The sequence below is a fragment of the Micromonas pusilla genome (genome assembly GCF_000151265.4).
Source record: "Micromonas pusilla CCMP1545 genomic scaffold MICPUCscaffold_8, whole genome shotgun sequence".
Lineage (NCBI taxonomy): Eukaryota > Viridiplantae > Chlorophyta > Mamiellophyceae > Mamiellales > Mamiellaceae > Micromonas > Micromonas pusilla.
Genome location: NW_003315889.1, coordinates 1,013,235 through 1,035,413, shown reverse-complemented (window position 1 = coordinate 1,035,413; position 22,179 = coordinate 1,013,235). Strand labels below are relative to the sequence as shown.

The 22,179-nt window shown below is 68.2% G+C and overlaps 13 protein-coding genes across 13 annotated transcripts; 7 read left to right on the top strand and 6 right to left on the bottom strand.

Annotated features, from left to right (window-relative positions):
• Positions 1-588: 588 nt before the first annotated feature.
• MICPUCDRAFT_9155 (uncharacterized protein) lies at positions 589-1,202 on the top strand (the record flags this gene model as incomplete). The annotated part of the gene is made up of 2 exons (XM_003060750.1): positions 589-726; positions 1,041-1,202. Coding segments are annotated over 2 exons (300 nt in total), but the record flags the coding sequence as incomplete, so codon positions are not given.
• Positions 1,203-1,386: 184 nt separating this feature from the next.
• MICPUCDRAFT_60365 (uncharacterized protein) lies at positions 1,387-2,400 on the bottom strand (the record flags this gene model as incomplete). The annotated part of the gene is made up of 1 exon (XM_003060440.1): positions 1,387-2,400. One exon carries the CDS (start codon positions 2,398-2,400, stop codon positions 1,450-1,452), a length of 951 nt encoding a protein of 316 aa, XP_003060486.1. The 3' UTR covers positions 1,387-1,449.
• Positions 2,401-3,099: 699 nt separating this feature from the next.
• MICPUCDRAFT_60364 (uncharacterized protein) lies at positions 3,100-4,625 on the bottom strand (the record flags this gene model as incomplete). Its single annotated transcript, XM_003060439.1, has 2 exons — positions 3,100-4,401; positions 4,503-4,625. The coding sequence occupies 2 exons, from the start codon at positions 4,623-4,625 to the stop codon at positions 3,100-3,102; spliced, it is 1,425 nt and encodes a 474-aa protein (XP_003060485.1).
• Positions 4,626-4,657: 32 nt separating this feature from the next.
• On the top strand, positions 4,658-6,186 carry MICPUCDRAFT_69274 (uncharacterized protein; the record flags this gene model as incomplete). Its single annotated transcript, XM_003060749.1, has 2 exons — positions 4,658-5,597; positions 5,789-6,186. The coding sequence occupies 2 exons, from the start codon at positions 4,658-4,660 to the stop codon at positions 6,085-6,087; spliced, it is 1,239 nt and encodes a 412-aa protein (XP_003060795.1). The 3' UTR covers positions 6,088-6,186.
• PETM (cytochrome b6/f complex subunit PetM) lies at positions 6,154-7,252 on the bottom strand. Its single transcript, XM_003060438.1, has 3 exons — positions 7,181-7,252; positions 6,716-6,772; positions 6,154-6,549 (listed from the first exon to the last, which is right to left on the bottom strand). Exons 1-3 carry the CDS (start codon positions 7,246-7,248, stop codon positions 6,348-6,350), a joined length of 327 nt encoding a protein of 108 aa, XP_003060484.1. The 5' UTR covers positions 7,249-7,252; the 3' UTR covers positions 6,154-6,347.
• A 315-nt stretch (positions 7,253-7,567) lies between these two features.
• MICPUCDRAFT_60360 (uncharacterized protein) lies at positions 7,568-8,383 on the top strand (the record flags this gene model as incomplete). Its single annotated transcript, XM_003060748.1, has 1 exon — positions 7,568-8,383. The coding sequence occupies one exon, from the start codon at positions 7,568-7,570 to the stop codon at positions 8,381-8,383; it is 816 nt and encodes a 271-aa protein (XP_003060794.1).
• Positions 8,384-8,493: 110 nt separating this feature from the next.
• Positions 8,494-9,106, bottom strand: MICPUCDRAFT_60359 (uncharacterized protein; the record flags this gene model as incomplete). The annotated part of the gene is made up of 2 exons (XM_003060437.1): positions 8,494-8,845; positions 8,997-9,106. 2 exons carry the CDS (start codon positions 9,104-9,106, stop codon positions 8,494-8,496), a joined length of 462 nt encoding a protein of 153 aa, XP_003060483.1.
• An 86-nt stretch (positions 9,107-9,192) lies between these two features.
• MICPUCDRAFT_41081 (uncharacterized protein) lies at positions 9,193-10,113 on the top strand (the record flags this gene model as incomplete). The annotated part of the gene is made up of 1 exon (XM_003060747.1): positions 9,193-10,113. One exon carries the CDS (start codon positions 9,193-9,195, stop codon positions 10,111-10,113), a length of 921 nt encoding a protein of 306 aa, XP_003060793.1.
• Positions 10,114-10,127: 14 nt separating this feature from the next.
• MICPUCDRAFT_69272 (uncharacterized protein) lies at positions 10,128-10,677 on the bottom strand (the record flags this gene model as incomplete). Its single annotated transcript, XM_003060436.1, is given in 7 exon segments — positions 10,128-10,307; positions 10,309-10,324; positions 10,326-10,350; positions 10,352-10,458; positions 10,460-10,463; positions 10,466-10,468; positions 10,470-10,677. Coding segments are annotated over 7 exon segments (543 nt in total).
• Positions 10,678-10,865: 188 nt separating this feature from the next.
• MICPUCDRAFT_47974 (uncharacterized protein) lies at positions 10,866-12,843 on the top strand. The gene is made up of 4 exons (XM_003060746.1): positions 10,866-10,956; positions 11,109-11,414; positions 11,549-11,941; positions 12,126-12,843. Exons 1-4 carry the CDS (start codon positions 10,891-10,893, stop codon positions 12,762-12,764), a joined length of 1,404 nt encoding a protein of 467 aa, XP_003060792.1. The 5' UTR covers positions 10,866-10,890; the 3' UTR covers positions 12,765-12,843.
• On the bottom strand, positions 12,834-14,540 carry MICPUCDRAFT_60355 (uncharacterized protein; the record flags this gene model as incomplete). Its single annotated transcript, XM_003060435.1, has 2 exons — positions 12,834-13,587; positions 13,739-14,540. The coding sequence occupies 2 exons, from the start codon at positions 14,538-14,540 to the stop codon at positions 12,938-12,940; spliced, it is 1,452 nt and encodes a 483-aa protein (XP_003060481.1). The 3' UTR covers positions 12,834-12,937.
• Positions 14,541-14,739: 199 nt separating this feature from the next.
• On the top strand, positions 14,740-18,735 carry MICPUCDRAFT_60354 (uncharacterized protein; the record flags this gene model as incomplete). Its single annotated transcript, XM_003060745.1, has 1 exon — positions 14,740-18,735. One exon carries the CDS (start codon positions 14,740-14,742, stop codon positions 18,733-18,735), a length of 3,996 nt encoding a protein of 1,331 aa, XP_003060791.1.
• A 230-nt stretch (positions 18,736-18,965) lies between these two features.
• MICPUCDRAFT_34760 (uncharacterized protein) lies at positions 18,966-21,933 on the top strand (the record flags this gene model as incomplete). Its single annotated transcript, XM_003060744.1, has 3 exons — positions 18,966-19,031; positions 19,136-19,235; positions 19,363-21,933. The coding sequence occupies exons 1-3, from the start codon at positions 19,015-19,017 to the stop codon at positions 21,931-21,933; spliced, it is 2,688 nt and encodes an 895-aa protein (XP_003060790.1). The 5' UTR covers positions 18,966-19,014.
• Between the last annotated feature and the right edge of the window lie 246 nt (positions 21,934-22,179).

Sequence of the window (22,179 nt, the reverse complement as noted above, 5' to 3'; positions counted from 1 at the left end):
CCCCCCTGGTCTCGCCGCCCGCCGCCGCCGCCTGTGCATGCGCTCGGGCGCGTCGGCGACTCTAGAGACCACGGGGCAGGCCTGCGCGCGTTTCCAGGCGCGAGAGGAGGGTGCACGAGAACGGAGAGCTTTATTTTAGACTGTTTTAGGATCGACTTGGGACTCCCGGAAGCTCGCGCCCGAACAGCTTTTCCAATTTCGCGGTGCTCGGGCGTTCGCTCGATGTGTGGGCAATTAGTCTCAACTTTTTTGCATGTGACCGAAAACGCATACTACGGAGTACGCGCGGTCGAGTACGAGTAGTTTTTTTCGCGTCGACCGCGACGGGAAAATCGCTCTTCGAGCGCGACGGTCGCGAGCGCCCGCCCTCTTAGTCGCGCACATCTAGCACGATGGTGCAGCGTATCACCTACAAGCGCAGGTGAGCGTCGCGCCCATCCCCGCGTCGTTCCTCTCCGCGTCGCAGCGCGCGCGTCGCGGCGCGGCGTTTCCGTCGCCGCGTCGTCCGGATGTTTCCTCCTCGGCAGCAGCCATCTTCGCTCGCGTCTACTTCTCGCTGACGCCCCCGCGCCCTCCTTCCTCCGCGCTCGCAGGCATTGCTATGCGACCAAGTCGAACAAGATTCGCAAGCTCCGCCTCCCCGGCGGTCAGCTCGGGATCCAGTACGTGAAGAAGAAGACGAAGGGTCCTCAGACTCCGTCCGGCGACCACGGCCGCATTCACGGGGTGCGTCCGCGCGCCCGGCATCGCGCGTGTTTTTAGGGTTCCGGCTAGGGTCCAGCGACGATCGCGCGCGCCGGCGAACGCGCGCGGTCGCGGGGATCGACGTCGCGTTCGCCCCCGCATCGCGCGCCGCGCTCGACCACGCGTCCGGCGTAGCGCTTTCGCGCGCGCGACGCCCGCGACGCGACGCGCGCGCGCTCCGACCGCCCGCGGCGTCCGTCCATCCGTCTCTCGCGCGAGCCAGCCACCTCACGCGTCATCATTCTATTCTGACCTCCCACCGCGCCCCACGCTCTCCCCACTCCATCGCGCGCCAGATTCCTCGCGTCGCGAAGCAGAAGTACAGCAACAAGCACATGGCGAAGAACAAGAAGTCCGTGAGCCGGGCGTACGGCGGCGTCCTCTCCGGCGGCGCGGTGCGCGAACGCGTCGTGCGCGCGTTTCTCGTGGAGGAGCAAAAGATCGTGAAGAAGGTGCTCAAGCTCCAGGCGGCGAAGAAGTAAACGGCTCTTCGCGATGCGTTTCTGGGTTGTAGCTAACCTTAGGTGGGGGGTGCGACGCGCGTCGGTCGGCGGAGGAGGACGAGGACGTCGGCGGGGAGTTTGGTCTGGTCGACTGACGTTGTAAAACGAACGAACGACGAGGCGCGGCGCACGAAAAAAACTCTCCTCTATTCTCGTCTTCCTTCTTCTTTCTATCGCGCGGCTAAATGGACTACTGCTGTACCTATATCGCGGAGCCGTCGAACCCGTACCCGGACGCGGCCCTCGCGCCGCCGCCGGTCCCGTCCCCGCTCGGCGCCGCGGGCAGCTCCGCGCGACACACCGGGCACGACCGCTTGCTCGCGAGCCACGTGCGTATGCATCGGTCGTGGAACCGGTGCCCGCACGGCAGCCGCTTACACGTCGTCCCGATCTCGATGTCCACGAGGCACACCGGACATTTCGCGTCGTCGTTGTCTTTATCTACCACCCCGTCCATCACCTCCGAGGGCAAGTTCGCGACGAACGTCGGACACGTCGGCGCGTGGAACGACCGCGTGTCCAACTCGGCCAGGTTCACGTCTGGGAATCCCGCGGCGTCGAACCCGGAGAACGCGCCCGCGAGCCCGGCGAGGCCCCCGCCCGCGCCTCGGAACGATCCGCCGAAGCCGCCGAAGCCGCCGAAGCCGCCGGTCGCGTCCGTCATCGGGACGCCGTCGACCTGGATGCTCATCGTCGCGGCGACGCCGCCGTTCCCGCCGTTCCCGCCGTTACCGCCGTTCCCGCCGTTCCCGCCGCCGTTGCCCACGGTGAGCGTCGGGCTCGCGCTGAGGTGCTCGATGATCTGCCGCGTCGCGCGCATGATGTCCTCCGAGTTGGCGTTCTCGTCGAGGGTGATGTGCACGGCCGCGCCCGCGCCGCTCGTCGTCGTCGTCGTCGAGGTCGTCGTCGTGGTCGAGGGCGCGTCGTCGTCGCCGTCGTCGTCGTCGTCGTCCGGGTCCAACACCTCGACGAACGGCCCGCCGCACGCGGGGCAGGACGGGTCGCGCTGGTCCAAGAACTCCGGCGTCGCGTCGAAGCGCGCGCGGCAGTCGTGGCACCACGCGCGCTCGTGCTCGCGCTCGGGAGCGGGAGCGGGAGCGGGAGGAGGCGCCTCCTCCGCGGGGAGAGAAGGCGTCGTCTCCGCGTCGTCCATCGCGCGAGATTTGATGAGGGGCGTTCTATACAAGCGAATGTCGGGGTGGAGTTCAAAGGCGTCAGGTGGAGTTGAAAGGCGTCGCGGTCGGGGATTGAAAGCGAGGGCTGGGCGCAGAGACACGCCGGGAAAAGTCCTGAAGGATCGGCGTTCACCACGCGAACGCGGTCGTATGGGGACCAGTGTATAGAACGCACCTGAGATCTCGATCTCCCCCGGCGTCCTCTCCCCCGGCGCGTCGCGTCGCGTCGCTCGACGGACGACGACGACGACGACGACGAGCGCGCGCCTCGGACGACGACGCGCCGCGCTCGATCGGTCGCGAGCCGAGTCGGGACCGGCGCCGCGCCGCGCGAGGCTTCGCGAGCGCGCGCGACGAAGTGACGACGTCCGCGGCGATGGTGGGAAAGCGAGCGGACGCGGATGACGCGGACGACGCGCGAGCCGGACTGGCGGAATCAAACGCGGACGCGAATCTGTTCGACATCCGTCGGCGCTCTACGCTCTTCGCGCTCTCTCCTCCTCCCCGAACATCGCCGCGACCGCGAGCGTGTCCGCCGCCTTCGTCACCTCCCGCAGCCTCTCCCGCAACCGCGCGGCGTCCCCCTCGCCGCACTTCGCGCGAGCTAAGATGGCATCCACCGCGCCTCTGTCAGGGTCGTTCCATACAAGCGATTGTCGGGGTGGAGTTCAAAGGCGTCAGGTGGAGTTGAAAGGCGCCGAGGGCGGGTATTGAAAGCGAGGGGTGGGCGGAGAGACACGCCGGGAAAAGTCCTTAAGGATCGGCGTCCACCTCGCCAACGCGATCGTATGGGGACCAGTGTATAGAACGCACCTCAACTCCCCGCCGCGCGTCCGCACCGCCGCCGCCGCGTCGGCGATGGCGTCCGACACCCTCACCTCCCTCTGCATCTTTCGCTTCAGCGGGCTCGGCGAGTACATCCGCGCCTCGACCGCCGCGCGGCGCATCGCGGCCGTGGACCCGCCGGAGTCGCCGCCGGTCGTGCTCAGCGCCGCGGCCACGCCCTCGAGCACCGTCGCCGCCGCCGCCGCCGCGTCGTCGACGTCGTCGCCGTCGCCGTCGCCGGTCGACCGGCTCCGCGCTCGCATCTCCTCCGCGAGCCGCATCGCGTCCGACGTGACCCGCCGCAGGTGCTCCGCGATCTCGTGGCGGCGGCGCTCCTCGCTCTTCCGCGCGCTCTCGAGCGCGTCGCAGTGGCGCTTCAGTCGTTCGAGCTCTCTCGTTAACGCGACGTTGCGCTCGTCGGCGTCTTCGAGCTCTCGCTTCAACGCGCATCGCTCTTGCACCGACGTCACCGTGGACATCACCTGCGCCTCGCGCATCCGCGACTCTTGCTCCGCTTGCAGCCGCATCAGCTCTGGGTCGGACGCGATCGACGTCGGGACGTAGAACCGCGACGACGACGGCGGCGCCGGCGCGAGCGGAGGCATTCCCGTCGCGGGCGTCGACGGGAAACTCCCGCCGCCGCCGCCGAACCCGAACCCCGTCCCCGTCCCCGTCCCCGTCCCGAACTCCGCGCGCGCGGCTCTCGCGTGCGCGATCGCCGCGTCGATCGCGTCCCTCGCGGACGGGTACCGCGCCGGGTCCCCGACGTCGGGCGCGGACGCCGGCCTCGCGAGTCCCGGCGTCGCGTCCGACTTCCCCCCTCCGCGCAATCCTCGGAGCTCGTCCGCGAGCGATCGCCTCGCGTCGCCGCCGTGGCTCGCGGCGCCGTCGCGCGCGAACGTCGCGGGGGATTCGTGCGCGGCGCTCGTCGTCATCCCCGCGAACGACGGCTGGTTCAGGCGCTCCTCCGGCCGTCGCGAGTACGCCGGGGAGTCGCCCCAACGCGAGCCGCCGAGAGACGGATCTCCTCCTCCTCCTCCTCCTCCTCCGAACTCGCGCCACGTCGGCGACGACGCCGCGCTCGGGGGCAGCGAGCCGCCGGTCGCGGCCGCGCGCGCGAGCCTCTCGGGCGAGATCGACTCCTTCACGTGCTCCTGTCGCGACGAGGGAGGGGACGACGACGTCAGGTCGCGCGCGGAAGGAGGCGCGGCGAAATGGCATTTGGGGGGGGGGGGAATAATTTCACTCGACGCACCGTGAACGCGGAGACCTGCCCGAGGCGCTCCCTGAGGAGGTGGAGGCGCTCCGTCGTCATCGGATCATCCGGCGGCGCCAGCGGGGTGGGCACGAACGGCGAGTGCGTCGCGGACGCCGCCATCGCGACGGTGGGTGGGCGGCGCGCGCGAGGCAATGCGGAGATTTTATTTTCTCCTCGCGCGTCGCGTCGTCGTCGTGAGTCGTCTCTTCCAGCGAACGCGCGAATGTCGTTTCCTGATCTCCTCCTCCGCGTCAGCCATATCCGAGCGCGCCGTCGCGCACGATGTCGCTCGCGCTCGGACCCGTCGCGGCGTCCGTCTCCGCGCCGTCGCGTCGCGCGCCTCCGCGCGCGGCGCGTCCCGCGCGCGCGTCGTCCGCGCGCCCCAACGCGCGTCCCCCCGCGCGCGAGGCCCACCGGCTTCGTCCTCGGCGAGACCGCGACCGTCGTCGTCGTCCCCACGTGGATGGATGGCGCGTCGTCGCGTCCTCCGCGTCCTCGGACGACGCCGCCTCGACCCGCCCGCCTCCTCCCTCGGTGACGTACGTCGAGCGCGCGATGACCCCAACGGAGGCGTGGCGTCGGATGTGGACCAAAGCGGACGCGTACCACGCGCACGGCGTCTCCGGCGCGGCGTTCACCGCGCTCGGATTCGGACTCGTCGCCGCGTGGGCGAAGCGCGATCTCGACGCGCTCTCGTCCCTCTCGTCCTCGCACGAACTCGCGTCCGCCGCGGTCTACGACGCGCTGCACGCCACGGGCGGCGCCCCGGAGTGGTGGGGTCTCGCGATCGCGTCGCTCGCGATCGCGGGCGTCTGCGCCGCGACCGGGCTCCCGCTCGGCCGCGCGCGCGGCTGGCGGAAAGTCGAGCTCTCCGCGCGGTCGGCGCTCTTCCAGCTGGTGCTGACGTGGCAAGCGATTCGGATCGGCCCGGGCGGCGAGTGGCTGTCGTTCGTCGACGCGCACGCGTGGCAGCTCGCGCTGGCGCCGTTCGCGTGGCAGACGCTGACGTCGGCGTACGTGTTGTTCGGCACGAAGGACGACAAGCGAAGCGCGGCGCTGATTCTCGTCGGCGCGTGGCTCTTCGGCGCGCAGGCGCGTTCTATCTCACACTGGTCCCCATACGACCGCGGACGCGTTGTGAACTTCATTCCTTAAGGACTTTCTCTCCCGGCGTGCGTTCGTTTCTCTCCGCCCATCACCCCTCGGTTTCAACGCTCGACCCTATGACGCCTTTCGACTCCGCTTCCGACGCCTCACGACTCCGCGCCGACCCACCCGCGCAGGTGTTCCCGGCGGCGAGCGTGATCGCGTCCGGCGGCGACGGCCTCGCCGCGCTCGCGTCCTCGCGGCCCGGGCTCGTGACCGTGTGGTGCCACTCGCTCGTCGGTCTCGTGTGGCTGTTGAACTGGAGCACGCTCGGCGCGAGTTTGAGGGCGAGGAAGGTGATCGACGACGACGGGTACCGGAGATGGTTTTTGTTGCGGCCGTCGGCGGCGTGGATGTGTCTCTTCGCGTTGGACGTCGCGACGTACGCGCCGTTCGCGAGCGTCGCGGACTACTTCGCGTCGTTCGGCGGGTCTAGGGGTTTATTGTGATAGTCTATCTTCGTCTCCGCGCGAGAGCTACTAGAAGACGGGCGCGTTCGAGTTCGTTGAAGAATACGAATCGATTTCATTCCGACGACGCCGGCTGACGAACAAATATTTGCGGACTCTCGTCGAATCGGATCACCCGCGGCCGCGCCTCTCCCCCGCGTCTCGACCGCGCCTCGACCAAACCCACCACCACATAGTTTCGCATCCCTCTCTCATGCGAAGACCGAAGACCGTGCCGACGATCGATTTACTCCTCGCCCGCGACCGCGGCTTCCACGCGGAGGAGGACGAACCCGATCGCGAGCCCGACGAGCGTGATGGCGAAGCACGTCGTGGCAACCTCCGCGATCTCCGGACCGACGGCGGCGATCTCCGCGAGCGGGAGCGCGTTCGTCGCCTGCGCCTCGCCGCGCTTCGCGACGACGCGCGGGGCGGTCGCGGACGCGGAGCTGTTACGTAGGATGAGAGGGATCCGAGGGAGAGGGAGGGAGGTAAGTCGTCAGGCCGAGGTCGCGCGCGGTTGCCCGCCGGCGCTGCAAACGATCGATGATGCCAGCTGTGCGCTCGAGGGGGGCGACGAGCGAGGGCGACGAGCGAGCTACGATCGCGGCGCACCTGAACGCGGGGGACGCGGACTTGTTGAGGCCGGTCGCGCGGACCGCCTTGGCGGAGCTGCGAGGAGGAGGACGGCGCGGGGAATGACGCGTCAGCGTTCGATCGGAGCGAGCGAGCGCGCGCGGATCGACCGCGGCGCGACGTCGCGGGCGTGGTTTATCCATTTAGACCCTGGAACGCCGCGAAACGCGAGGCGACGCGCGCGCGCGCGGACGCGACGCGTCCGGCGGCGCGGACGTCGTCGCGCTCGATGCGATCGATTCGCGCGAGTGCGCGCGGCGTCGATCGCATCGAGGAGGGCGACGGGCGACGGTCGGCGCCGGCGCGATCGGCGCCGGTCCGTCCGCGCGTCTCGCCCGCGATCCGTCCCGAGAGCGGGGAGAGACTCTGCGAGCGATTTGTTTCCCGTCGCTCGCGCGCGGTGCCGGAAAACGACGCGCGCGAGGCGCGCGGCGAGGAACGCACCGGCGGGAGACGCTGGCGCGAGCGACGACGGGCGCGAGCGCCGCGGTGGACACGGTGAGGGCAGCCATTTTGATGTCTAGGGTGCGGTATGAATGCGCGTCGTCGCGCGCGGAGAGCGCTTCTTCGCTCCGTCGCTCGACCTCACCCGCTGCCACTCAGAACGCACGTGATTGGCTGCGAGCGGTCGATGCGGAGTGCAGGGTGGATTGAAACCGACGTCGGTGAAAAAATCGCTTTGATCGGTGCGCGGCGATCAAAATCAGCTCGCGCGTTTGACTGGCGTTTGAACCGTCCGAGGACGACACCAGCGAAGACGCGCGCCACTGGCCACTTCTTCCCCGCGCGCGCCTCCCACGCCGCGCGCCGCGTTTCGTCCTCCCACGCCGGATGGTCTCGGTTTCCGTCGCCGACGAGCTCGCGATCGCGCTGAAGGCGTCTCGCGAGGCGCTCGCGGAGAAAGACGCGGAGCTCTCGAGGACGAGGAGGGAGTTCTCGGGCTCCGAGGCGAAACGAGCGAAGCTCGCCGCGGAGCTGGAAGCGACGAAGACGCGGCTGGAGACCGTGCTAGAGCTGCACCCGACGAAGATCGACGGTAACATCGCGTGCGCGATCTTCTCCCACCTCCCCCTCCCGAAAGATCGCGTCGCGCTCGCCGCCGTGAGCAAGGTGTTCAAGGACGCGGAGAAGGCGGACGCGTCTTTGCCGGACTGCGGGGTGTCTGAGCTCCTTCAGCCGCACATAGAGAAGTCGACGTACAGAGGGTACAGAGAGGCGTTCAAGTACTGGCGCTACTGGTACGAAAGGGCTGCCGAACAGGGAAATGCGGACGCCTTGTGCATGATGGGAGACATAAAGTCACGCGAGCGTGAGCCAGACAACTTAAAAGAGGCGTGCGAGTTTTACCGCAAAGCGGTGGAGAAGGGTCACGCCGGAGCCATGATCAAACTCGGTCATCTCTACGTGAGGTACAATAATGAACTAGGAAGAAGCCGTGAAGAAGTCGTAGAACTATGGCAAAGAGCGGCAGAAATGGGTGACGGGAAAGGCATGTTCTATCGCGGATGGCTCTACGAAAAGGGCTGCGGCGTGGAAAAAAACACGCAGACGGCGATCAGGTGGTACCGCGCCGCCGCGAAGTTAGGCCGTGCGTCCGGATGTGACGCACTTCGACGACTCGGGGTCGCGCTGACCGACGAGGCGTGAACACGGACGAGACGACGAACGAACGAACGAACGAACGAACGAACGAACGAATGAAATACTACGCACGTTCACCTACTTCGCTACGCTCCTCCTCGCCCCCGCCGCCGTCGTCACCCCGCGTCGAACGCCGTCCTACTCGTCGTCGGCTTCGCTATCCGCGTGAGCGTCTCCGCGACGTCGACGACGATCAACCTGCACCCCCTCCCTTCGTGCGTCTCCGTGAGCAGCGACAGCGAGCTCCGGAGGACGTCCACGTCGTCCACGTGGCACTTGATGATTCCCTCCCCGCCCGACGTCGTCGTCGCGGTCGCGGTCGCCGCCGCCGCGGGCGCGAAGAAGCCGAGATGCTCGATGGGTATCGCCCCGCCGACGACGCCGTGCGCGCGGACGAGCGCGTGCGTCACCGCGGTCTGGAACGTCTGCCTCGACGACGTCTCCGCGGCGCTCTCGCCGGATAGCTCCCTGCGATTCGAGTAGGAGAGAGGGGGAGAGGTGGAGGAGGGACGACGACGGCGAGCTCAGATTCGCGCGGGCGTTCTCTCGGATTCGCGACGGCCGCGGACGGACGGACGGTCGGTCGATCGAACGACGCGCGGGGAGGACGGCGACGCACATCCGGACGCGGAAGTACGCGCTGTCGCATCTCAGGTCTAACGTTCGCTGCGGGATGTGATACGAAGGGCCGTCGAACGACGCGTTCGCGCCGTCCGCCGGCGGCGCCATCGCGACTGGCGACTCGTCCGACGAAACTTAATCCTTCCTGATGTCGTCCAGCTGTGTTCGCGACGACGCGCGCGCGGGTCATACCGATGAGCGCGCGCTGCGCGTCCAACCTCGCCGCCGCCGCGCGGCGGCGCGCGCCTCCCTCCCGCCGCCGCGCCCTCCGCGCGCTCCGCGCCTCCCGTGCCACCGCGAAAGCCGCCGCCGCGGACGACGACGACGACGACGACGCGGCCCTCACCTACGCGGACGTCGCGCCGAGACCGCCGTCGTCGTCCGTCGGCGGCATCGGCAGCCGCCTCGACGTCTCGCGCGCGTTCACCGCGGACATCGACCCCGCGCTCACCGCCGCCACCCCACAAGGCCGCTCCCTCCTCGACTACGTCCGCCTCCCCGCGGAGGAGTACAACGTCCTGGACGCGGACAACGTTCGACCGACGGGCGACGGCGCGTTCACGGTGCGCGCGGGCGTTCAGAAGATCTTATTCTTAGAGGTGGAGCCCGTGGGCGTGCTGCGCATCGTCCCCACGACGAACGGGTGCGATCAGATCTTAGAGGGCGCGGTGATGAACGACGCGAAGGCGGCGAGGAGAGGCACGCCGCCGAACGCGATCATCGCGAGCATGAACGCTTCCCTGCGAGACTTGAAGATGCGGAATCGGATATCCGCGGTGCCGTCCCCGAGCTCGAGCGGCGGCGGCGGCGGCGGCGGCGGCGGCGCGGAGGCGATCAAGTGCCAGATCGACGTCGCCGGGACGTTCACGGAGGGCCCGTTCGCGGCCGCGGGCGGCGATCGCCTCAACGGGCTGTTATCCTGGTGCCTGGGCGCGGTCATGCCGTGGTTCTTAGGGCAGCTCGCGCTCGACTACGGCGACTGGAGCGCGGGGAAGCCGCGCGGGCGGCGGAGCGTCGACGTCGGCGCCGTCGCGGGGGAGATCATCGGCGGCGCGAGGCGGGGGACGCTGCCGCCGGGGGTGCGCGAGGTCGAGACGGAGGCGTCGATGTTGTGAGGAATAACGCACAGTTAAAACCAACCGTTCGCGCGACGCGTCATAACTCGTCCCTCGCTCCCGCCGCGGCTTCGCCGTCGACGCCGCCGCCGACGCCGCCGCCGCCGCCGCCGCCGCCGCCGCCGTCGCCCCCCCCGTACCCCGCCGCGCTCCGCGCGTTGAACGCGAACCCCGCCAGCGTGATCCAATTCTCCCGCCGCATCTCCTCGTCCAGCACCGCGACGCCGTCCTCCCCGACGCTCAGCGCGCGGTCCGCGCCCTTCATCGTGACCCTCCATCTCTCGGTCCGTCCCGGCGCCGCGTCCTCGGGGAGCGCGAACACCGGCTCTCCCGCGCCCGCGCGCGACGTGGACGCGATCCACCCGCGCATGCGCACGTAATCACCTCCCTCGTCGACGCGGAACTGCGGCCGCTGCCACGACGCCACGGACGTGAACTTGGGCGCGAGCTCGAGATCGCGCCAGTCCGTCGGGGATCCGTGCGCGGGCTCGAACCGCCCCTCGTCGAGGTCGTCGGCGCCGTCGTCGCCGTGCACCGCGCCGTTGAACGGCTCGCCGCGCTCATCGTCGTCGTCCGCGGCGGCGAGGGAGGAGGAGGAGAGGAAGAGGAGGAGGAGGAGGCTGGCGAGGCGTCGGCGCGGTGCTGTCGTCATCGTGCCGGGTGCCCGATTTATGATCGGATGGATCCGCGCGAGCCGCCGCGAGACGACCACGAGACTTGAGGACTTGATGAAGATCCATCCACTCGACGCGTCGCGGCGCACGTGCGGCGGCGGTCATGACGATGCAGGGCGTCGTCGTCGCGTGCGGCGGGGAGAAGCGCTTCGGGAACCTCGTCACCGAGGCGCGTCCCTCGCGCGCTCGATCGATCGCGCCCCGTCCCTCCCTCCCTCGCGCGACGCGCCGGCCTCGCCGTCCCTCTGCTCGACGCGAAAGAACGAATCTCGCCCTGACCCCGCCTCCCCCCCCTCCCCTCCCCGCCCGACGCCACCACAGGACGGCCCGCGATGCATGCTCGAGCTCGGGTTCAAGCCGATGGTGTGGTACGCGCTCCAGACGCTCGAGAAGGGCGGCGTGAGAGACGTGATCCTCGTCGCCGCGGGGGAGGCGAACGCCGCGGCGTTCGCGCAGTGGATCGCCGACGAGATCGGGACGGGCGAGACGTCCTCGCTCGTCGTCTCCGTCGTCGCCGCGGACGAGGACGCGGACACCGCGGACGCGCTCAGGGCGGCGCTGCCGAAGCTGACGACGCCGACGGTGACCGTGATCAGCGGCGACCTCGTCACGGACGTGCGCTTAGAGGCGAGTTCGCGCCAGCCGTCGCGTCGCTCCCTCGCCTTCGCTCGCGTCGTTTTGTTTTTTGTCATCCTTCATTCGTCTCGTTCGCGCGTCCTCGCTGATGACCCTCTCCGTCCGTCCGTCCGTCGCCACCTCAGGACGTCCTCGCGACGCACGCGAAGCACAGCGCGGTCGCGACGTGCCTCGTCGCGCGCCGACGACCGTGGGCGGCGGTCGACGCGAAGGCGGGCCGCCCGCCGAAAAATGCGCATTACATCGCCGTCGCCTACGACGCGCCCGCCGCCTCCGCGTCGTCCGCCGCGGAGGGCCAGCTCCTCTTCGCGGGCGACGAGGAGGACGTCGACAAGGTGCTGAAACTCCGCCGGCCGATGCTGCGAAGGGTCCAGCGGATGATGATCCACACGGATTTGCTCGACGCGCAGCTGTACGCGTTCGATGTCGCGTGGGTATCGAGATTGCTGAGGGAAGAGCCGTGGATGACGTCGCTGCAGTTGGACGTCGTCCCCGCGCTCGCGCGCCGGCAGTTTAAGGTGCGTTCTACACACTGGTCCCCATACGACCGCGTTGGCGTGGTGAACGCCATTCCTTAAGGACTTTGCCCGCCGCATCTCTCCGCCCATCCCTCGCGTTCAATCCCCGCCCTCGACGCCTTTCAACTCCACATGACGCCTTTCAACTCCACCCCGCCATCGCTTTGTATGGAACGACCCTAAGCCGGCGAGCGCGGAGGACCACGACACCGCCGCCGCCGGCGCGGGCGCGGGCGTGGACGACGACGACGACGCGGCGCTGATGAAGGCTGTGTACGGCCCCGCGGCGGCGGGCGCGGGCCCCGGCGCCCCCGACGCCGCGACGGCGGTTCGACGACCGTGCCGCGTGTTCGTCGCGTCCGAGGACGCCTACTGCGCGCGCGTGGACACCGTCGTCCCGGCGTACTTGGAGGTCAGCCGCGAGGTGGCGTCGCCGGCGGCGTGCGACGCCGCGCACCTGAACGGCCGCGCGCCGTCCAAGTACGAAAACTTCGTCGACGCGGGCGTCGCCGTCGGCGGGAAGACGACGATCGGCCCGGGGTGCGTCGTCGCGCGCGACGTCGTTCTGGGCGAGAAGTGCAGCGTCAAGCGTTCGGTCGTCGCGCGCGGCGCGTCCGTGGGCACCGGCGTGAAGCTCGTGAACTCGGTCGTGATGCCGCGCGCGAGCGTCGAGGACGGGGTGTCTCTGAACGGCTGCGTCGTCGGGCCGAGGGCGGTGATCGGCGCGGGGAGTTCGCTGAGGGAGTGTCTAGTGGGCGCGGAGTACGAGGTGGAGGAAGGGGACGACGTTCGCGCGGAGACGCTGTCGAGCAAGGCGCGGTGACGCCGCGCGATCGATCGATGATCTATCTTCGCGCGGTGTAGCGAGCGGTTTATAATGCCACGACCTGCGACGATATGATGCTACAGTAATAAACGCGCTAACTAAATCGTTTATGCTATTATTCTATGATATCCTACGTAGTAGCTATGAAGGCACCGACGACCCCTCGACGCTCACCACATCGCGTGTCTGTCCAGGCCCAACCGCCGGAGCACGTTTCGATTGCCCTCGACGCGACCGATCCGCTCCGAGCCTCCGGCGGTGTAGAAGACGTCCTTCGGGTCCCCGCGCGCGTCCCGCCCCAGCTCCACCGCCTCGCGGTTCGTGCGACCGCGCTTCAAACACCACGCGTACGCGCGATTATGGTACGCCTCTCTCTCGTCTCTCTCCGCCGCGGACGTCGAGAGATACGCGTCGCTCATTTTCCACGCCGCGTATTCCCACGCCAAGTCCCGCGTGACGTCGTCCGAATCCTCCCTGCCGCACATCTCCCCGAAGATCGCCTCGTCGTCGACGTATCCCGCGTGCGTGACCACCGTCAGCGTCTTCAGCTCCGTGTGCGCCAGCGTCGACGGCGACGACGCGACGACGTGGACGTCGTACGCCGTCGACGGGTTCAACCCCGCGATTTTGATCCTCGCGTCGCCGAGTCGACCCCGGACGTTTGGGTCGAGCCTGACCGCGCCGGTTCTGATCGCGTTCGCGACCGCGCCGTCGAGCACCGCCGCGCGATCGACGGACGCCGACGCCGCCGCCTCCACGACGGCGTAGCGAACGACCGAGACGTCGTCCGTCGCGACCGTCAACGAGAACCCGCCGTCGTCTAAGGGCCGTTCCATACGAGCGAACGTCGGGGTGGAGTTCAAAGGCGTCAGTTGGCGTTGAAAGGCGTCGAGGGCGGGGATTGAAAGCGAGGGGTGGGCGGAGAGAGACGACGGCGAAAGTCCTTAAGGATCGGCGTTCACCACGCCGACGCGGTCGTATGGGAACCAGTGTACAGAACGCGCCTACGAACGACGCGTACGGCGTCGCCGCGCCGTGCGCGTCGTCGCCGAACGCCGGCGCGACGTCGCACGCGGTGTCGCTCCCGGACGCGTCGTCCCCCGCCGCGTTCGTCGTGCCGTCCGCGCACGCGACGCACGCGTGCGCGCGCACGCGCTCGTCGACGCCGCAGACGACGGGATCGCAATCCGTGTCTTCGTTCGCCGACGCGTCGTCGCCGCCCGCGGCGTTGACCGTGCCCGGGGGACACGGCGCGCACGCGTGCGAGACGACGCGCTCGTTCACCCCGCACTCGATCGCGTCGCACGCGGTCGCGCCGTTCGCCACGAGATCCCCCGCGACGTTCGTCGTCCCCGGCGCGCACGCGACGCACGACGCGGGGATCTCGTCGCCGACGCGAAAGTTTTCGTCGCACGCCGCGCACGTCGTGTTCGGCCCCGGGACGCGGTCGCCGCCCGCGCTGACGCTGCCGTGGTCGCATGGCGCGCACGCGTTCGAGACGACCTTCTCGTCGATCGCGCACGCGCACGTCGTGTCCGCGCCGAGCGCGGGGTCGTCGCCGGCGTCGTTCGTCGCGCCCGGCGGGCACGGCACGCAGATTCCGTCCGCGACGCGCTGGTCGAGCGCGCACAGCTGTGCTGACGAGCCGGCGCCCGCGCCCCCGGGATCTTGCGCGAGCGCGCGCTCGGGCGCGGCGGCGGCGAGGACGACGAGGAGGAGGAGGAGGGGGAGGAGGATGCGATCGACGGGATGAAAGACGCGCCTCGACGCCATCGTGGCCTCGAGGCGCGCTCTGGGGACGTCGCGGCGCGGGCGCGGCGCTTCCCCCGCGAGGCCGCGCGCGTCGCGGTCGGCGCCTCCGAGACGGTTCGGGCGCGCGCGCGCGCACTAAAAACGGTCGCGGCGTCGTCCCCCTCGGCGTTGACGAAACGAATCGCAGTAGTCCATTGACCGAGGGCGCGGGCGCGATACGATGAGCGCCGAGCCGCCGCCGGATCCGCCGCCGAAAGCGGCGGCGCCGAAGACGGCGTCGTGGAAGACGCCGCTCGCGACCGCGGCGCCGACGGACGAGGTCGCGAGGACGCCCGCGCCTCCTCCCGCGCTGAAATCTTCCTCAAACGCGGCGACGGCCGCGAAGAGGAAACAACAAACATCCCCGGCGACGCCCGCCCCGAGCGGGCCGCCGAAGACGCCCTCGCACGACGTCAACGGCGGTCCGATGACGCTCACCGAGCTCGCGGTCCCGCTCCGGTCGCGGATATGGGACCTCACGGACGGCCGGCTCGTGAACGGCGAGTGGACGCGGTACGACTGGAAGCCGAACAGCGACCTGAAGATCCTCGAGCCGTTCGGCGGCACCGTCGCGGAGTTCGAGACGGCGATGCGCACGGAGCTCGACCTCCCGGAGCGCGAGGCCCCCGGGGTGCAGTTCATCAAGATGATCGCGGAGCACGAGAAGTACAGGGACGCGCACAGGAAGGCGACGAAGTCCGCGCCCGTGGTTGGATTATTCGGCGGTTCGCTCGTGGGCGTGACGACGCCGATGTGGGAGGTGGCGGACTCGGAGGGCGACCTGCGGCGAGAGTTTTCCACGTCGGAAGACGCGGAGATGTACGTGAAGAGGAACGTGGAGATTAAGGTCACGAAGGTGAAGAACATAATCAGAGCCGCGGACGCGTTCTCGAGCTCGATCAAGGAAGAAGCCGGCGGCGGCAGGGAACTCCGGGAGGGATTGAGAGCCGCGCAGGCGGCGGCGGCGAAGGAGGCGGCGGAGGAAGCCGCCGCGATCGGCGGCGGCGGAGGATCGTCGTCGTCCTCGATCCCGATGCCGTCCACGCGGACGCAGGTGCGATGGACGATGAAAGCGACGTTCGACTGCGAGGCCGCGATCGCGACGGCCGCGTCGAGGTCGGACGCGCACCCGGACCAGATCCCCGAGCTCGAGGCGCGGCTCCGGAAAATCGTGCGAGGCGACGTCGACAGCGAGTTGGCGCCACGGAAGAAACGCCTCCGCTCGCAAGTTCAAGACGCGATTCAAGTCTTCGCGCAAGTCATCGAGGACGAGGACGGGATCTGCGTCTGCGATTTCAAGAAGGCGCTGATCACAGAACCGATCGGGCCGCAGCCAGCCCCGGGGGTCGCGGAGACGCTGGAGGAGGAGTACGAGCGCAAGCGCGCCGCGTTTTTCGACGAAAAGATCATGAACTTTCAGACGCTGAGAGACGAGCCGGTCATAATGCTCGGGCAAGCGCTGAGGCGCATGCGCCCGCTTCGACCGCGCGTGATCATCGTCTGCGAGCGCTCGACGATGGAGGCGACGCTGCGGAAGCTTCGAGAGGAAGCGATGCGCGGCGGCCGCGGGTTGCGGCATCTGTATCCCGCCATGGGGTGGGTCGTCGTTCCGAACGGCACGAACATCCCTCACGCGAAGGCGAACCTCATGATCGCGCTCGCGAGGGTGTTACACCGGCACTCGCTCGCGGTCGCGTGCAGCGGCAGCGTCGGGGTGTTACAACAAATGAATCAAGCCGCGCTGTGGGACGTCCCGATGATGGTCCTTCACGGCAGCGGCGGCTTATCCGACATCTGGATGAAGATGTGGCCGCGACGGCTCGTGGAGGGATTCGAAGCGAACAAAGTGCACGAGGCGCTGCAGTCGTGCGCGGGGTACAGAGTCGACATGGAGTCCGCGCATCAAGTCCGCGAAGTCTTGAAGAAAGGGACGATGATGCTACACTCCATCGACGCGAACTCGAACGCGTTCGAGCGTCTGTTTAGGATCGAACTCAACGGCGACCAGCTCATCGAGACGGCGTTGAAGCGTCTGTCGAGTTACGGGCTGACGATCAAGGTGTACGCGAAGTATAAGAAGCCGATCGCGACGCTGGCGATATACGTCGGCCTCGCCGCGACGCTCGCGTCTGTATTCGTGTCGAACTTGGAGGTGTTCGGCAGCGAGAGCAACCAAAACTACAGCGGCGACACGTTTCGGTGGATCGCCGTCATCGCGCCGGCGATTCTCGTCATCTTAAACTCCGTGGAGAACTTCGTGAACCTCAACTCGATGCTCGTGATCGCGGAGCGCGCGAAAGCGAAAGTCGAGTCGCTCCTGTACATCTATCGCTTACGAGCGCTGCAGTTCAGCGATAACTTCATCGATCAAGAGCGAGACAAGCGCGCGAAGATGCAGCGGCTCGCCTTGGCGATGAAGGCGAAGGATCCCACGAAGGCGATGTCGACGCGGAAGAAAAAGTTTCAAACCGGCGGCTTGAGCGACAGCGACTCCGAGATGGACGACGAGGACGCCGGGCAAGAGAGCGGCGACATCATCACCCTGAGACAAGCGAAGCTCGCGGAGTTCCTGGAGAGCATCAACAAAGACTTCAGCGAGTCCGGGGCGGTGTTGCTCGAGCTCGCCAAGATTGGCGGGCTGGGCCCCACGACGAAGAAGCAGCAGAAGAAGCAAGAGAAAGATGCCCTCCTCGGGAACGCGACGAAGCAGTCGCTGAAGCACCGCCGCCGCGTCCCTTCCAAGTCGCGCGCGCAGAAGCAAACGAAGCCGATCGTCCCGGAGCCGAGCCTGGCGGACGACAGCGACGACGACTTGAACCCGAACATGCTGTCTCCGCTCTCGATGCTCGAGAGCATGACGGGACCGATGGTTCGCGACTTGGAGCAAGCGCAAGCGGATGCGATACGCGCGAGCGGGTTACGCGACTTCCGAGGCGGCGAGTACGGCGGCGACGTCGTGAGCATTCCCGGACAGCGGTTCTCGAGAGACGCGCAGACGGTGTTGGACGTCGAAGGACGACGCGTCGACGTCCCGGGCGTCGGGATCCGCACCGAGGGCGGCGCCGGCGTCGCCGTTCCGGACACGCGCGCGCGGTTGCCCTCCAGCGGCGAGATCACCGGCGAGATAACCGACGCCGCGACCGCGGGGATGACCGACGAGGAGCGGCACGCGATGGAGTATTACCTCCGTCGCGCGGGCGTGGACCCTTCCAACGTCCCCGGTCTGCCGCGGTTCGACGGCCGGCAGATCGGCGCCGCGGGGGGCGAGTACGCTATCCCACCGGTGAACTACGACCTCTTGTCCCCGCGGTCGTTCGAGACCCCGGGAGGGAGAGTCGCGATCCCGGGGTACGACTTCGGGTTCGGCGGGACCGAGTTCGCGACGCCGAAATTCCGCGTCCCCGACGGCGACGAGATGGCGGATTACGTCGACGCACGCGGCCGTCGCGTCGTCGCGGCGTCGGCGGCGGCGGCGTTGCGTCGAGCGCCGAAGACTCCGTCCTCTACGCGCGCGAAACAGCTCATGGCCAGAGGTAAGGTTGCTCAAGAGAAAGCGGACGAGGCCAAGGGCGTCTTCGGGCTGTTTTTCCCGCCGCCGAAGAAGCGAACGCACCGGGAAGAGAACGCGGCCGCGAAGGAGGAGCTCAAAGAGTTTGAAGAGTCCGCGTGGAGCACGTCGACGCGCGAGTACGTGAGATTCCGTCTCTCTCTCAAGCTGAAAGAGTTTCGATTGATGCACAACTTGCTCTTCAAGTGGAGCCTGCTGATGCAGATGGTGATGTACATCCTGAGCGCAACTGGATCCGTGCTCGCGACTATCGGCCAGCCGCAGTGGGTCGCGATCACCGTCGCCGTCGGACAAGCCGCGCAGCAGTGGCTGCGGCAGAATCGCATCGAAGAGCGACGCATCGCGTATCGGCAAGCCAGCGCGGAGCTCGCGGACGCGAAGATGAAGTGGGAGGCGGTGCCGATGGAGAAACGCGCGATGCAGAGTAAGATCGACGACCTCGTGCGGAGGGTGGAGACGGCGATCGTGAGCGTCGTGGAGCCGCTGCCGACGCAGGTGAACTGCCCGAGTCTGGAGGTGCTCATCGAGCGGACGGAGTCGGGCTCGGGCTCGGGGTCGGGCTCGGGGGAGAGGGAGAGTAAGGGGGGCGGGAAAGACGTGGACTTTTAAGGATAGGGAGGGGTCGTAGATCCGTAGCGAGGTAAGTTAAGCGTAAGGAAGAGAGAAAGAAAGAGAGAGAGAGAGCCACGACGCGTCGATGATATCGCGCGCGCGCCGCCGCGCGCGGCGAAGGTGAAATTTGAGCTGCCGTGAAGCGAGGACTGGAAGAGTCGTTCGTTGCGTGCGACGAGAAATAAAATCCGGCGGCGTGTGTCCTCGCCGCGCGGCATTGATCCGGGCACGAACGCGCCGCGCGAGGCCCGACGGGGGCGCTCGTAGTCGTTCACGATGTCCATGAGACTACGGTACGCCGCCGTGACCTCCTCGATCGCGTCGACGCCGTCGCCATCGCGTCCACCGCGCGCGCCGCTGACGCGACCCCCCCCCCTCTCGTGCCATCCTCCCGCAGAGAGCTCATCCGCGCGGTGCGGCAGTGCAAGACGACCGCGGAGGAGCGCGCGCTCATCGCGAAGCAGTCCGCGGCGATCCGGAACTCGCTGAAAGACCAGGTCCGCGCCGCGATCCGGCGACACGTCCGCGCGCGTTCGCGTTCGCGTCCGCACGCGCCCCTAGATCTCGTCCGTCGCTCACCGCGAAAAAACCCTCCAACCCTCCACCCTCGCGACGCGCGCACAGGACGCGGCGTACCGCCATAGGAACGTCGCGAAGCTGATGTTCATGCACATGCTCGGGTACCCCACGCACTTCGGGCAGATGGAGTGCGTCAAGCTCATCGCCGCGGTCGGATTCCCGGAGAAACGCATCGGATACCTGGGACTCATGATCCTCCTCGACGAGCGACAAGAGGTGACGATGTTAGTCACGAACTCGATCAAGAACGACCTGGGCCACAAGAACCACTTCATCGTCGGTCTCGGGCTGTGCGCGCTGGGGAACATATGCACCGCGGAGATGGCGCGCGACGTCGCCCCGGAGGTGGCGGCGCTGTTGGCGTCTAAGAACTCGTACATTCGCAAAAAAGCCGCGCTCTGCGCCATCAGGGTCGTGAAGAAAGTTCCCGAGCTCGCGGAGGGTTTCTTGGAGAACGCGTCCGCGCTTCTCGCGGACCGGCATCACGGCGTGCTCCTGTGCGCGGTGACGCTCGCGCTGCAGCTGTGCTACGTCGACGCCAATCACGCGACGACGTTTCGGAAGCACGTGCCGATTTTGGTTCGGATCCTCAAGTCGCTCATTCACAGCGGCTACAGCGCCGAGCACGACGTCGGCGGGCACGCGGACCCGTTCTTGCAGGTGAAGATGCTGCGGCTGTTCCGCGTCCTCGGCGCGGGCGACGCGGAAGCCTCGGACGCGATGTCGGACATTCTCGCGAACGTCGCGTCGAACACCGACGGCTCCAAAAACGCGGGAAACGCGATTTTGTACGAAGCCGTCGAGAGCATCATGGGCGTCGAGTCCGTCGGCGGCCTGCGCGTCCTCGCGATCAACATCCTCGGGCGATTCCTCGCGAACAAGGATAACAACATACGGTACGTCGCCCTCAACACGCTCGCGAAGGTTGTCGCCGTGGACACCCAGGCGGTGCAGCGGCATCGGCACACCATCGTCGAGTGCGTCAAGGACTCGGACGTCACGATTCGCCGAAGCGCGTTGCAGCTCGTGTACAACCTAGTCAACGAGAACAACATCGTGACGCTCGCGAAGGAGCTCCTGGATTACCTCACCGTCGCGGACTTGGAGTTTAAGGCGGATCTGTGTCGCCGAATCGCGGAGCTCGTCGCGCGGTTCGCGCCGTCCAAGCGTTGGCACGTCGACACCCTAGTGGAGCTCATGTCCAAGGGGGGCGCGCACGTCGCGGACGAAGAGTGCCGCGCGTTCGCGCACCTCGTCAGCGCGACCCCGGAGCTGCAGGGCTACGCGGGGCGGGCGCTGTATAAGGCGAGTTTCGAGATGCGAGGCGAGAGCGGGTGGAAGCTCGCCGCGGTCGCGGCGTGGGTCGTCGGCGAATACGGAGACGCCGTCGTCTCGAGGAGCAACAGACTGGAGGACGAGGAGGGGTTCGTCGCGTCTCCGAAAGATCTCGTCTCTCTGCTCGAGAGCATCGTCTTAGACGCCGCGGTCCCGCACGCGGTGAAGCAAGTCGTCGTGACCGCGCTCGCGAAGCTGTCCGTGAGGTTCCCGAGCGAGGCGAGCGACGTGAAGCGCGCGGTGTCGCACGCGACGGATTCGCTCAACTTGGAGCTGCAGCAGCGGTCGTGCGAGTTTATTAAAATTTTTGAGAGGGGGCCGTCGCTCACGGGGCCGCTGCTCGAGCGCATGCCCGCGTTCGAGGTGAAGTCGTCGAGCGCGTACAGCGGAATAGGTATCGAGGGCGGAGGCGGGAAGGGCGGCGGCGGCGGGAAGGCTCCCGCCGCGGCGTCGGGCGCGGATTTGCTCGGCGATCTCATGAGCCTCGACGACGACGCCGGCGCGGTCCGAGGCTCCGGGTCCGCGGCGGCGGCGACGTCGGGGGCGAACCTTCTAGACGATCTCTTAGGCGGCGACATGGGCGGCGGCGGCGGCGGCGGTGGGGGGGGAGGAGGGGTTGGAGGGTTCTCGGCCGCGGGTAGCGCGCCCGCGGACCCGCTCGCGGACTTATTCGGAGGCGTCGGAGCGACCGCGCCCGCGACGGCGCCCGCGCCCGCGGCGGATCCCGTGATGGATCTGTTGGGCATGGCCGCGCCCGCGGCTCCCGCCGCAGCGCCGGTGGACTTCATGATGGGCATGGGCGCCGCGCCTCCGGCGCCGCCGCCGCCGCCGCCGATAGATCCGATGGCGGCGCTGGACATCGGCGGCTTCTCGGCGCCCGCGCCCGCGCCCGCGCCGCCGCCGCCGCCGGGGTCGTTCACCGCGTATGAAAAAGACGGAGGCCTCCGCGTCGTCTTCGCGTGCACGAAACCCGACCCGATGGACCCGTCCGAGACGTGCGTCCTCGCGACGTACGCCAACTCCGGCGCGTCGCCGCTGCGGTCGTTCACGCTGCAGGCGGCGGTGCCGAAGACGATGTCGCTGTCGCTGGAGCCGGCGTCGGGCGCGGACGTCCCCGGGGCGGGGTCGGGCGGCGCGCCGACGACGCAGCGGCTGCGGGTGAAAAACGCGCAGCACGGGGTGAAACCGCTCGCGATGCGGTTGAGGATGCAGTGGACGGACGCCGCGAGCGGCGCAGTCGTCGTGGAGCAGGCCACGGTTAGCTTTCCCCCGGGGATGTAATAACGCCGCGCCGCGTTGACTTCCGTCTCGTCGCTCGTCGCTCGCGCCAGTCGAGCCAGTCATCATCCGGTTCGATGGCGTAGATTTCGTCGTGAGCCCAAATCGAGGTTTGACCGGGCGTTTCTTCTTTTCTCCGAAAGGTGGTCGTTGAGCGCGCGCGCGCGCAATCGCAGTCGACGACGCACGCGCGAGCACGCACGCGCGCGCCCGCCCCGCGCATTCCGCGTATCGTCGCGTGATCAGACG